The sequence below is a fragment of the Phaethon aethereus genome, assembly GCF_964289735.1.
Source record: "Phaethon aethereus genome assembly, chromosome: 2".
In the NCBI taxonomy this organism is placed as follows: Eukaryota; Metazoa; Chordata; class Aves; order Phaethontiformes; family Phaethontidae; genus Phaethon; species Phaethon aethereus.
In genome coordinates, this window is record NC_138582.1 from 137,789,533 (window position 1) to 137,804,370 (window position 14,838).

At 40.1% G+C, this 14,838-nt stretch overlaps 1 protein-coding gene across 1 annotated transcript in view; it reads right to left on the reverse strand.

Moving 5' to 3' along the window:
* The window catches only part of HDAC9 (histone deacetylase 9), a gene marked incomplete at its 3' end in the record, with an annotated part of 225,766 nt that overhangs the window by 176,378 nt on the left and 34,550 nt on the right, over nt 1-14,838 (reverse strand). The window contains exon 10 of the mRNA XM_081996501.1: nt 8,958-9,227. Coding sequence (XP_081852627.1) covers nt 8,958-9,227 — 270 coding nt within the window. The remainder of the gene's footprint in view (nt 1-8,957; nt 9,228-14,838) is intronic.

The window sequence follows — 14,838 nt, forward strand, 5'->3', positions numbered from 1 at the left end:
CTGATGCGACAGCACTGGAATAGTGATCTGTGGAGAAGGCAATAGCTGAGGGGTGGGTCTCTTTTTTGGTAGGGGTCAAGGTGTGAGACTGTATTTTCCAGATTCATATTTTGCACAGAGTATCTCAGCTGCCTGTTCAGCTGCGTGGCTTGAATCTCCTTGTTTTGTTGGGCCTAAGCTCTTAGTTCAATGGATGAACTTTGTAACACAGAAGAGCAAAATATGCATATATTGGTCCTTCTTGACCTAAGTTGCAGTTGCATTTGCAGGATTCTGCAGATTGAATGCAACCAACTTCAGTGGGATTGTGTCCCTCCTTTCCGACTTGCAAAATACTTCTCCATTTCTAAACCCCTCACGTGAAAAGTCTTTTTTTTTTTTTTTGTCTTTTCAGTACTTAGGATCCATATTAGAGCAGAAGAAAAAAAAAATAGGAAATACCAGCACTACATGAATAATAACTTGCTATGCATCAAACATTAAGTGTCTTGCCCTGTGATTTCCTTAATTACTAGCTTAAGTAATTATGCAGAACAGCAGGTAGACACAGTAGAGCTGATCCTGGTAAGAAGATGTAAAGAGCTTCCAAAAATTTTTCTTCTCTACTGTACCTAACCCACTTGGACTAAGTGTCTGTAAGTCAATATTCAGCATTTTGCAATAACACTAAATGTGCAGGTGGCCATGACAGAAAGAAAAAGAACCAAACAGTGACTTCTTTCTATCATTGACCAGCTAAGTTCACAGTACCCTTTCAGGCTTAAATGATCCACTTAGTCATGGCCTCTAAGATGTGAAAACGAAATCTACAAAGGAAACTGTGTTATGAAACTGTCTCTCTGTGGTGACCACCTGTGGCTCACCTTTACAACAGCAGCTTCACAAACACTGTGCTCCTGTGGGCATGGCATCCCACCAGACTGAACCCACAACCTCTTCTCTGACTGAATGTGCTTTATCCCACCCAATTTCACAGCCTGAAAACATCTCAGCGGTCAATGGCTATGGGGACCACTTGCCAATGAAACAGGGCAAGGCTCAAGAGTGCAGCTACTGGATCACTCACAGAGCTGGATCTTGATGGAGCTGGGAGCAAGCACGGGCTTCAGCGTGCCAACTGCAAAACCCACCCTAGCCAGCTTGTCCCTTACCAAATTACAGATTCTTGCATGAAAGCAGCTCTTGAAAATGAAGCTGAGTTAATGGGCTTTGAGTCTTTCATTAAAAGCTGAAGGGAAAGGGCCAGAGAGCTAAAAGAAAGGATTCCTTCTTTTACAGGAGGGTCCAAGCTACTATAATACTGGCATATAGTAGTACCTAACTTGAAAGCAGTCAACTGAAATTCAGATTCTCAGAGAGGACTTGGGAAAATGCACAGCCTGCTTGGTTACTGCACTATCCTTCAACACGGGTGAGTAACAGCCCCCATGCTCATTCGTAGTCTCTTGCTGCAGGAATGAATCTTGCTCCTGTCCTTTCTTCCTTGCTGGTCCTGTGCTGCCTGTGTTTGTGTCTGTAGAGCCTGTCCAAGAAGGGATGGAGAGTCTTATGAAAGAAGTCGCTCACATAGCTCAAAGGATAATGCTGCCCGTATTTTAACTGAAAGCCTTAGCACCCTTAGCAAGGCCTAATTACGTGCAGCAATGGCCAAACCAGAGCTATTCAAGTGAGGTGACCCCAGGCTGAGTATGTGGTGATGGCATCTGTATTCAGCACTGGCATTTTTATTTTTCTGTCAGAAACACTAACAGAGAAGCTTTGAAGCTCTCTCTAAAAAGTCAGTAGCTTCAGAAAATGAAAATCTATGCAGAAACTAATGGGAAACTATGACAAAAGACATGTACAAATGTAGGTAAATGGTGAGAATCGGAAAGTTCTATAAAAAAAGGAAGATGTCAAGGGATGTGCTGTTGGGCTTGGGGGCCTTTGATGCCCTAAGGCAAGGTGTCAAAATAGATCAAGATGGGTGAGAAATGTGGGAACCCTGATCACCACCTGTCCCTGTGGGCAGCCAGGTAGCTGGGTGACAGAGCCATGCCCTCTGATGTATAGTAACTCTTTAACTTGTATTTTCAGTAGAGGAAGACCTAGGAGAGCAAGCCTTAGAAGCAGCTGGTCTCGGTAGCTATCCCTCTGCACACAGTGGGAGAGCATCTCCCAGTTTCTGCCTCGTGCTCCTTCTATGTCTGTTCAATAATAGAGATCTGCTTTAAAAATCTGCAAACTGCCACCTAAAAACTATCGTGGTGCCCTTCTTGATGGGACCAAAAGGAGAAGACTAAGGAAAGGGCTGGAGACTGAATCCTCCATGCTTCACTAGCTACTCTACAGAGAACCTGAAGCCCTTGCCATTGCTGCGTTGCTGCAATCTCATAGCTTAATTTTCACAAGACTCTTTGTTGAGGAAATACAGGCAGTATGAACAGAAAGACCTCCTTGGGCTCCTGGGGATCCAAAGGTCACAGGCCAGAACATGAGAGGAGACAGTCTATGCACTGCTTTCTGCATTAGAGCACCTACGTCTCAAAGGCATGCAGGCTGAGCTGCTCTTCCAGGACATGAAACAACAGAGCTTTATGAAGATTTAGCCCGCAGTACACCGTGCTGTGCATTTATTCAGTCTCGTATATTAAGGGAAGGAGGAAAATGAAAACTTGTGTGTGCGCGCGTACGTGTGTCTGACAGAGAGACAGACATTCAGAGGTCAAAACAGAATCCGTCCAAATATGAAGCGTTTAAAGAAGCAGCTTTCCAAGAACACATAATCCTCTTCAATGACAATAATAATAAAACCCCGTGCTGTCTGATACAGGAAATGATAAATTGCCCAGTGGTATGAAAGTAATATCGTTTGACTGTCAAAATGTGAAGTGATAATTACTGGGATCTGGACTTACAGACTTTTGATTCATGCTAGTTAGGTACCCCTGATTAAGTAATTTTGCCTCGTCTTGCCCCAGCGGTCTCCTTACATGCTGCTTTCGCTAACAAAAGGGAGCAGTAACAGAAGTATTGCAAGTATCTGAAGGAGGAAAAGAAGCATAAAAAAATTTGTATCAAAAAAGAAAAAGCACTCTCAACATTAATCTGTGCAGGTATCAGTGAAATGAAGTAATTTTGCCATTTTGTAATACAATGTGATTGGTCAGACAATTCAGTTCTTGAATTAATTTTGTGATAAAATAAGTCTTACTGTTTTCTGTCACTGAAAGTTTACAATAGGAGAGACCAAAAAAAAAAAAATCTCCTTGGCAAATATTAAGAAAGTGGATTTGATACTTTCTGAAAAAATGGATCATTTTCAAATCCAACTGGGAAAGAAAAAATTATTTGTAAATATTCTACTATTATGCACTTTTACATAGAAGTGGCATAGAAAACCCCAATTCTTCTTCCTGTAGCATCTGATAACAAACTACATATTTAAAGACCACAGTTAAAAACTTGATACAAATGGACAGGACCTTAAGAGCAAAGATGACAGAAAGCTGGCTAACTATTCAGATGGGGCTTCCCTTCCTGTAGATGAATGAAAAATTTTTGACAAAACAAATCCAACTACACAGCCCTCCACCCCGACAGCCCAAGGCTCAAGGCTGATCCCAGAAATCAGTGCCAGCCTGTGTTACGCAGGGGCTGTACGGGGTCCCTGCGCTCCCTTGGGGAAGGGCAGAACAAGGTTAGTGACCCTTTTACTGGCTTAAGGAGTTCAAGGAGATGACTAAGGTAGCCTAAAAAAGGTGAATTGAGCTAGTATATATAGAAGACAGCAGTTACAACATCATTTTGAGGGAGGGAGGAGAGGAGGTGCAAGGTTTCTCTGAGAGCCTGGCATTGTTCAAAACTTACATTTCCATTTCTCCTGCCCTTCACAGCACTTCTCAAGGACAAATGTATTGTAACGTGCTACCACCTTGGAAGGACCAAGCGTTCAGAGGGTTTATTACCTTTAACAGCATATCCTCCAACGAAGCTCCCTTGTATTTCAGGGCTATGTACTGTTAGAGTCAATACCGTCACTTCAAGGCAACTATGGAAACGTGAAGTAAAACAAATGCCACAAAGGCTCCACAGCCAGACTTAAAACATCTCATTTAATCAACTAATTAAAGCACTGAATTGCTTACAAGTATCTATCATCTGGTCTGTCAAAACAACTCCAGTTACCGAGGCGCCCATGTAAGTCATTACAGAGAATGAGACGTTAGCCGTGAAGAACGATTTCAAGTTACGAGGGTAGCGCCCTTCGAACTTCCAGATGCTGCTGGCGTAACCCTGGGGGGTCCCCGATAGCTGTGCGTGCCCACCGGTAGCCGGGGAAGTTGTCCCGTATGGGCTAGGTCAGTTATGGGGCCAGACGAAGATAAGCAGGAGTGTGAGGCGAACTCAGCAAACGGGGACCAGAAACCAGGACATGCCTAAAGGATGCCCCTTCCCAGTCCTGTCTGGGGGCGTGAGCGTGGCCGAGGAACCCGGCCTTTCCGCTGCCTGTGCGGTTTGAGCTAACTGTATTTTTTGCCTTTAAATCCAGTTCCAAATTAGGCTGAATTAGAAGAAAAAAACCACAAATGCAAAGCACACAAAGCCTACCCAATGCAAAATACAGTGTCTATCAGGTAGAGCGGTAAAATTCCACAAAAATCACTGGGATTATTGCCCTAGCGCAGAGCAGATAATTTTATCCAGGACGCTCTTCTTCTGTTTGCCTGAACAAGAGTTCAGCATATGATGTTCTAAGCTATATTCCTCCACTGAGAAACAAGATACAGAAGGCCCGCTACCACCCAGATGATGGGAACTGCATAAGGAAATCAGAAACTAAACAAATAAATGAAAAGCAAACAAACATCTCTTAAGCAGATAAGTAGGACACGCTGCTAGTGGGACAGAATACAATAAGGAAATTAACTCGGCTTAGCTAATTTTGGCTGCAAATTGTGAAGTGCTCATAAGGGGGAGAAATAAGTAAACATTTTTAGATTGGTGCTTAGGACAAATGTTTATAGATTTTTACCTCAGAATGCCAGTGAAGATAAAAACAGGGTATAGTTGGCTTACGTAACATGGATCAACATAGTGATCCTGATGAAAATGAAGGTGGAATGAAGATAGTGCATGAATGAATTGCTGAATAGAAAGGATGGGTGGTGATGGCAGTGTCTGGAGTGCTCCTGCTTTGCTGAGGCATTTGTTTTTTAATCCTATTTTGTTAATGCCAGAAGATGAAAAAAAGGCTAACGTCACAGTACCTACATTCCAGTAATGTGTCTGTCTTGAGTATATTAATATTATGAAGCATTTTCCCTCATTTAGTAGTAATTACTTCTAAATTGGCAGCTATACTGGCTTTATTTTTTGGACAACAGGACAGAATAAGCATCTAGTGTTCCAAAAAAAAAAAAAAAAAAAAGCACATCATTCCTGGAAAAAGATAAGCCTTGTGAATTGTATTAAATTATGATTATTTTCTTCGTATTGGGTTCTTTGATGCATGGTAAACAAACAATTTAGAAAAAAATCTAGGTGTAGCCTCCAAAACAGGAATGTTGTAAATTGAAAACATTTAAGGCTGCTCTTCTATTTTCAACATGAGTATTTAAACAAAAGAGAACTCAATAAAAACCCTGCTGAACGCATGATTTACTTACAGACACAAGATTCTAAATACATAATAAACAACAGGGCAAGCAGTATAATGTGATGCTAGTTTTAAGCTTTCCTAACCTAAACGTTGACTTTTTATGTAATTTTTTGAGTGTGTTATTGATGAAACATTACTTTGCTGTTATATCAGTGAAAATAATTGAATTTTATTTACAGAAAGATTTATTCTTCCATACTTATGTTGTTGAAAGCATTTTAATCCACTTAAAATTATACCAGAATCAAAGCTATTAAAAGCCTTTGCAATTTAAATGAACAGTTAGAAGAGCTAGAATGCAACAATTCTCTCAACTCTTTTGGTAGTAATAATTAATGTACTTCAGCAACAGAGATAGGTTTGCAGTACAAACTCCTCTCTGTGGAGCCCAAGGAAAGTTCAGGAAGTGTCACAAAGCAGTAAAGCTTTTAACACTTTCATGGAAGTGCTTAGGTGTTTCTCTAAAGTAGGACTTCGCTGTCTCACAGAGGTGCTTTAAAGTCTGCAAAGTTTGTGGATTCTTTCCTCCCCAACATATTTACAGACGGACTCTACTTTCGCAAAGGTCTTGAGGAGTATCGAAGAGGTCAGTATATGCTGAATTTCAGATCAACACCTTTTGGGTTGTAGGCAGATTTTAGAAATGTCATGGGAATTATTTCAGTTCATTATCTCAATTTTGGATAATTAGGAGCCAAGAAACTGGGATTTGCCGTTACCTTTGCAATACGGTACAACATATGATCACACGTTCACGACAGATGCCATGATGGGAAAATGAGCATGCATCAACACTATTTCCACATTGACTAAAACTTATGATGGCTGACGTAGGATAAAACAAGAGACTAAAAAAAGACTTTGTGTAATGATTGTAAGAATTGTGTAATAAAATCCTTGCTCCTGAAAGCTTGAATCAAGTTTCAACAATGTGTAGCAAACGTATTTGGTTATACAAAGCAAAAGCACAACTAAGTTATCAACTTTACACAAAGTCAGATATCTGAAAGGGGATCTTTTAAAAAAAACCTTTATTATTTGAGAAAGGAAGAGACTTATATCAGAAGGCAAAAAAAGGGAACATACAAACAGAATATATTTACAACACAAAACAAGAGATCACCTCTAAGGGTGTAAATTATAATAAATACAGTAGATTTAAAATGTTAAGAGACCATTATCGATTAGAAATGCGGTTGTTTAAACCCAGTTTTCCTTTTCACTGGTTCCAGGTAGTTTCTCTATTTCAATTTTAACTAAATTTGAAAGATTCTGAAATTAAGGTCCACTAATGTATTGGGGTTTCTCACTTGAATGACATTATAAAAATATCTTTTGTCTTTTGTGAATACATGTCTTTGAAGTGATATTGTACAAAAGTCTTCTCATTTGCAAGTTTCTCCCCAAATAAAATGCATTTTAAAAGATGCACTATCCCTTTTTGATGAGGCTGAAGTTAGGTTTCAAAGAAAATTAAAATTATACAGAATGGTAGAAACATATAATTTTATTTTTATATGCTCCACGTTTTGAATGTGATTTTTTTCATCCCAGGTGGAGAAAGATTTCTATTCAAATATGAAGCATACAGAAAAATTACCTGTATTTTCTCAACTAATAAATCTTTCCTATCTAAGATGATCTTTATGTTTCAGGAGGCCTTTCATTTTATAGCAACTACTCAGTCATTTGTTTGGAGACCTTCTAGGAAAAAGGATAATGTATCTTTAGAAGTTGCAACATTTTATAAGAGACTTAATAGTAGTAGAGCATAATGTGAACAACACATGCTAATAACATATTTTAGAACAGTGTCTACATTTGGCAAAACAGCTATCTCTTTTGAAACAGGATACTGCACCTTAAAATACCTCAGCTTTAGAAATATAAATATTTTTAATAGAAAAAAAAACCCGACAAGGATTCCAGGTCAGTTTGGGATTATCCATATTAAAGGGGATCTTAATACAATGAATCTTTAACTAGCTTAACAAAAGTAAACCTATAAAACAAGGTAAACATATCAAAAGGGAATATGAAGGAAATGTTTCACTGGAAAGCTTCCTTAACAATTTCCCTACTCGCTTTGTTATTTTCTTTGACAATAAATCAATTCATAGAGTGCCTTTAAAAACAGAGGGAGCGCTGCCCCGTCCCCCCTGCCCCGCATTCCTCAGCACATGAATCACTTGGGCTTCCTGTTTCCATAAGGCATTTCCTGTCCCCCCTCCCAAAATCACTTTTCCCCAGGAGAACAGCGGGGACCTGACGAAGTATCGACTTAAATAAACGGGGCCTTCCCCCGCACCCCGCCTTGCTCTGCCCGGTCTCGCAGCAGGGGAAAGGGAGGCCGGCTCGCCGGCCGTGCACGCGCGCCGCGCTCCTCCGCTTCGGCGAAACGCTCGCCCGCAACCTGCTGTTGCCTTTTGCCAAGTCGGCCTTTTATGCCCAGGCGTTACTTTCGTACTTGTCCGTGAGACCTAGCGGTAAAGGTTATGCGATGTTGTACGATTAGTCTTTAGTTAAAAAAAATAAACAAGTGACTGGATATCAGGGGATAACCGTTCCTGCAATATCCTAATAACTGACTGGAACCTAATGCTGCATTTTGCTTCTCACCGGTACTTGCATCTGCTTCATTTAAGGATGTCTCTGCAGACAGTATCATCAAATAAGACAGAATGAAAATTAACTAAGCAGTGCAAAAAAGAAAACAATGCAATTTTTAAACAGTGCCTCGCCTTTTTACATCCACCTTGTACTCTTCTCTAAATTATACTTTATACACCAGCCTGGGACCACTGATATAGCAGTCAGTACCTGTGTACTGGGGAAAAAATACCCTAACGTTAACAGTGTTCGAGACTACATATGATACAGTATATACAGACAGCTGAAAGCAAAAGTCAGAGGATTCAAAATCAGAGATGAACGTTTCATCAATCAGGTCTGGAAACTAATTCCAGCGATTACTGATCTCAACAAGCTAGATGATACGAGTTCTCTTTCACTAGAACTAAGTGTTGTAACGTAATCCTGGGCTAATACGAAGTCTATCAGCTATTACACAAAGATTTATGTAGAATAATTGACTGCAACAGGTATTTTCTCAATTAGTGGCCATAAGGATGAGCGTCACTATGTTTTCAAGTGTGCATACAACACTTCTGCCTTTGTTAGATTCTTTGAACAGTAAATCAGGATTTGCTAGATCAGTGAATCAAAACACAATTGCTTATCAATTGCTAGAAAATGCAGGTGATGGTCAGATAATAACCTTAATTACAAATCCTGGAGCTATATCTTTGCCTATTACCTGTTGCATAAAAGCAGCTTGCTCCCCAGATTCCATTTGCTGGGTTTGAACATCCTCATCACTGTCCGGCGGCTCCTCTTTGACTTTCACAGCCCCCACCTGCTGTCCTATTCTGTCATCCACACCAGCACTGCTGCTCTCAGCCCTAACGCTGGCACCGCTGGCGGGAGCTCGCTCTTCCTGCATCGAGTGATCTCCGTGAAGCTCTTCTTCAGCTTCCTCCAGGTGACCGCCAGGCTGCTTGAGCTGCTCAATGGACTTAGAGAGCATCTGGGAAGAGAAGGAGGGGAAGAGCTATTGACTCCTTTCACCGACGCCAAACACCGAGAAGTAGTCGATTCGCACCGACAAAATCAAAGCTTCCGCAGCAAACACAAGCAGATAGCCATGTGTTGCTAAAATATTAAAAAAGAACCAAAGTTCCTAAGTAAAAAGTCACTTGTTATTCTGCAGTAGAAAATACCATGTACACAGAGAGTGCTATACAGTAATACTAAACTAAAAATAAGACAGAATACTGAAAACATTACCCCTCTGCCACACTGTTACAGCTGGTAATCAGAAGAAATTAGTCTCCCTTCATACTCCTCAAACATAAAAGCATAAATGTATTTAACTATATTACAGTTCATTTTCCACAACACAAAATAATAAACGAAGACTTTAATATCTTTCGAAGATATAAGAAAAATTAGTAATGTGGTTAATATTTTGTTACAAGCAAATCAGGGAATATTCACACAAGCTTCTCTATCAATTAAAGCATGAAAGCACTAAAAGTCGACAAAGGAGCGGTGACAAGGAGCTGGTGTCAGTCACCTCTCCTGTGGCACAGAGGGACTGCCAGCATGTCTGTCCACGACTGGAAAGACTAAAGCTTTTGTTGCGCATGTTATGGGTATCCCTGTTTTGGCAGTGATGATATAACACAGCTACCCAGACAATTCTGGCTTTACACCACTAACTAACCGCTATTGCAAAGCGTTGCTGAGGTGCCAGATGCTTGGGCACTGCAATCAAGTATTGTTTATGTTTTACTATTTAAGATGCAGCAAATGGATGCCAAAATAGTCCAAATGTAATCCAAAAAGCCAACACTGAAAAAAATCCCTGCTTTGTTGAAAACAACACAAATCAAACACGTGAGTAAGCATCTGCAGGGTCAAGTGAGTAATTATCATTTATTCAACTGGCCCACTTAATTTCAAGCAAATACTGATTTGTATCACCGAGGTCAAATATACTGAGAGGGGAAAAAACCCACCTTTTACGATTACACTTACATACTCTTCCCACCTGCCCCTGCCCCCCGACTATCAACTCTTTCGATCTGAGTTTTAGCTAGTGCTATATGCTGAGTTACTGGGTGGCTTCAATACAGCTATTTTGTCACAAACCATGGATGGCCTAGTTTCATTCTGCTTGCTAGTGCATCTAGAAAAACGCCATCCTAGTGAAGGGCAGGGTTGTCATGTAAACTATGACCAAGAAGCTACAGCGGGATTCAGGAACTCCCACAAAGTCAACAAGAAGAGCCGAAAGATCTGTTCGTGTAGTTCCAGTTGTTGCGCTGATGCATAAGCCCCACATCAGTGGAGAAATAAATTCCGCAGTGGAAGTCTACAGGCTTCGGTCACAGCAAACCTTCATTTTTGGGGCACAGTGGGAGTTTCATGGCTTACTAAAAAGAAACAAACAAAAAGTCCTTTTTCATTACTGTCATAACCAGCAAATCACAACATGTGCATCCTGCATGCTGCAGGTGGCACACTCTAAGCTGGGGAACCCTTACGACTGCAGCTAATGCAGAGCGTCTCCTTTTATTAAGCAGCATCTGGAAAATTTCTCAGGTCAAACCCATACATCTTTTCCAGTTGCTTCTCAGGGGATGATGCTGACCAAGGCGGCACTGAAGGCGTGTATGCAGCTTGGGCACGCTCCTCTCTGTCCCTTAGTTAAACATCTGTGGGCGAGCCCTCGCTGCTCCTCAAGCAAGAGAAGAAAGGCCGGGCTGGCTGCTTGGCTGGCTGCTAGCAAGCAAACGCAAGCTGAAACATCTGTGCGACAGATAATCATATACAGCTACGAGAGCCACTGCTGCTGATCCATCTGTAAACCGTTCCATGTGCCAGTTACTGGACATCAGGTGGGTTATTCTGGAGGGGAAGCCAAGAGAAAATGAATGCATGTCCAGAGCAAAGCTAAGACACATATTTAGCTCATTACTGCTCTCCTTTCTTTCATGCTTTTTCACTTTTATGTCAGGCTCTTTCTTCTTCACGCTGCTGTATGGCACAGATCTGCTGCTGAGCTTTCTGAGGCAACACATGATGGCCTGCAGTATATAATCTATACGTGGAACGCCTTCAAACGCTTTTTGCATGCAATCGGTGGAGCAACAGAAGCACACGTAAGGGGGCTGTGGAGACTAGAGTGGTATTTGTGTGCATTTCAATTTGTGCTCCCACACCATGGAAGCAGCAGGCGATTTGCTCCAGACTTTGGTGACAGGAGGAGCTAAAGAAATTAAATCTTCTAAAAAGTTGTGAAATTAAAGTCTCTATATATTTTCACAGTAGTTTTTACAAAATGCATACACATCATAATCTTTACTTCAAGATCTTATTAAAAACATCCTTTACACTGTGACTTAACTAAGCCTCAGGCAAGGGGCTATAAGGCACTATAGTCATGTCCTCTCATATGATGGAGCATGATAAAAATGGGTGGCTGGCATGGCAGGGGGGCCAAAACCTGAAAACCACTCCTGCTGCTCAGTCTGCTAGGACACAGCTGGCTCGTTTCTCCAGATCACCACCATGCTTTCACATTTGTTAAAGTGGTTTTTAAAGGCAGCTTGGCCCCATCTTATTCCAGTAATTACATTAGTAGCATTACCAGGAGACAGTTCAGTTCTAAGTCAGAAACATCTTATTTTATATCATGTCTCCTGATACTACTGTGGAAAATTACCTATCTGGAGACATGCAAAGATATCAGTTTAGAGTAAATATTTCTATCTTATCTCTCTATCTAAAGCTGGATTACATAGCAGAAAATGAGCCCTCAGTGAGACACTGCTCAAGTCCTTTCACCGTGCAGCTGGATACTTCTGCTTACACTTAATGTTTAAATCTTTCACCTTAAATCCCCACTTACCTTTTTTCTTCCTGAATTTATCTGTAGGTACATGCAGGACTTCTCATTTTAACGCACATTTTTGATTTTGAAAAAGTGATTGCTTAATCTGAGCTTTAGTAAGACTGCATTTTAAAATAATAATAAAACCATGGTTCATTTCACTAATAAATTAGAGTTGTACAGACTGGTCATCTTTAACCAGAACACATTACTGTTATCTCTATTACAACTAAAGGAGTCACTCAGAAAAAATGGTTTCATGCTAATGTAACCTATATTTTTTTTTCCTTTTATTTTCAGGAAATTAAACTGTAAGGGATATGCATGAGCCAAAGTAAATAGCGGCAGCAGGAGAGGAAGCATTTACAGACATCAGCTCCACTGTACAACTGCAAGAGCCCAACCAAAAAAGACATCAAATACAATCTAACCTGCTTGCTTGTACAGAAGAATGGAAGACTAAGCATAAATAATTTGGACATTGCATCAAACCATTTTTTAGGTCCTTCACTTGAAGCCCTGCCTTTGTTTCTCCCTTGTAATGATGAGCTCTTGTAAAATACAGTATTTTAAATAAAATGCTTTTGCAAAGAGACAAAGCACAAAATCCTGCAACAGCCACTGCTTACATTTCTTTCCTTAATTAACTGTTCATTTCAAATACATGCTGTCATTTCTAAGAACTCCTTTATATACTTGCGGAACACACTGTGTCTCCTTCTCTCCTATGGCTATCAGATTACTTTAACCAGCAATGTATGTTGTTAGCTCTGCTGAAACAACTTGGCACCTGCTAACTGTTGTCTCTGTTACTCATGTAGTACAATGTTTCTGAGGGATGTATTTATCTTTCAGAATCCTTCTTCTGCATTGTGGCTTAAACATTAGTTCTCAATAAAGGAGAAAATGCTCTGGACATTTTTCAGTTCCAAACACAGTCAACTGTTGCTCTAGTTTTATCCAAATACTTCCCCCACTATATGCAATATTTGAAAGAAGAAATGTGCTACCTCACCCTCAGGAGATGCTAGTCAGATGTGTAAGCTGGAAAGCCAAAACCTCTGTTGTAATATGTTTAATGAAGCTAGACTAATTTGCTCCCTCTGAACCTGATCCAAACAGTTTTCCCTATTCATTAAATATTACTCAGAGAAGTGAATGATTAATCTGGGGTTAACTCTTATCTTTTCAATATTTCTATTGAAACAAATAATCTTCCTATTCTTTTCCATCAATAAATCAACAGAAACATCCACATTATTTTTCATTTTTTATTAATACATATTGGTCAATTATGATCACCACTGAAAGCACTAATGAATTTTCATTTCCTATATATTATTTGTCATGTATTTTTTATGTCAGGGTCTTGCCCAGGCACTGGACATCTCACAAAGATGCTTTAAACCAATTAACACTGTGGAATGAAAACTGAAACTCTCATACTTTAGTCCACCCTACAAACTGCCCCATTATTTATCTTTGCTACTCCAATACAGAGGAGGATTTTACCATTGAAAACAAATTGTCAAAATGCTATGAATACATTATTTTAAGAACACATGTAAGGCTTCCCCACCGATAAAATGAAATCTTGGTTCCAGTGAAGACAGTGCTAGTTTAGTTTCAGCAGAGGCAGGACCTTATTCATCATCTTATACATGACAAAAATAACCTTTAGACAGAGGGCTTTTTTCACATACTCTTCACATTATGATTCCTGAGATTTTCTTCAACGCAGACTTCTGCTAGGGGCTTTGCACTTACATTAGTTACATCAAAATGACCCTTTTATCAGCAAGTGGCAAGGTCAAACCTTTCTAGATACCGAGATACACAAATAACGTAAAGATTTTAATGTTTTTATTGTAGTAGTGGTCTTTTGGTGCCCGACTGTGATAATTTTAACCGAGGGTTTCAGACTTTGGATCTCCTTTATTGAGCAGAATGAAGTTTTGCAATGGTGATCAAAGGGCCTTATGAGGAAATAAGCTGTCATTTGGACAGAAGTATATTAAAGCTGACAACGGCAAAGCCGATCTTCTCTAAGACAAGCGGAGTTCAGGTTACTGCACATTCATTATTATTTTTTCCCCAGAAAACTGGGACGAGGGTTTCTACCTACTTTTGGATGGGATGTCAACATTTGCAGAATGTTTTCAGAAGGTCAGTGTACTAGATCCCGCAGGTATAAATGTCAGACTTCAGTGGAGACGTACACTGTTTCCCACATCAAAAGCTTGGTATCTGACAGCTGACCAGAAATAATCCATAGGGGATCTTCTTTTTGTTATTAAGGACAGAGGCACACCTCTTGGCAATGATTTGGTTCTTTTCAGAATGCAAACGATCCAGGGGAATTCCTTACCTCTGACCTATGTAAGATTTTGCTTGTTATCACCCTCACAGCAGCACTGGCTTGCTGCTGAAGTATACTCTTTCCCCAAATAAAAGAAACGGCTGTTTAATACAAGATAAATACAAGATCAATGGAGTGGGGAGAAACTTGCTCTCTTCCTCTTTTTGTTGTTACAGCTAGATTCACATATATGTCCACCAAAAAGATTTGACCAAAAACATTTTTCAGGGAGTGCTGACACATGCCGTATCATCTTAGTTCAGGGCAAACATTCAAATACTGGGTTCAGTTGAAATATATTAAAGCCTTAAGCCCTTACTTGAAGTCCTAAACATAAGGAAAAAAGGAAAGAGAAATTGAAAAGGAAAAGAAGGCATTAAC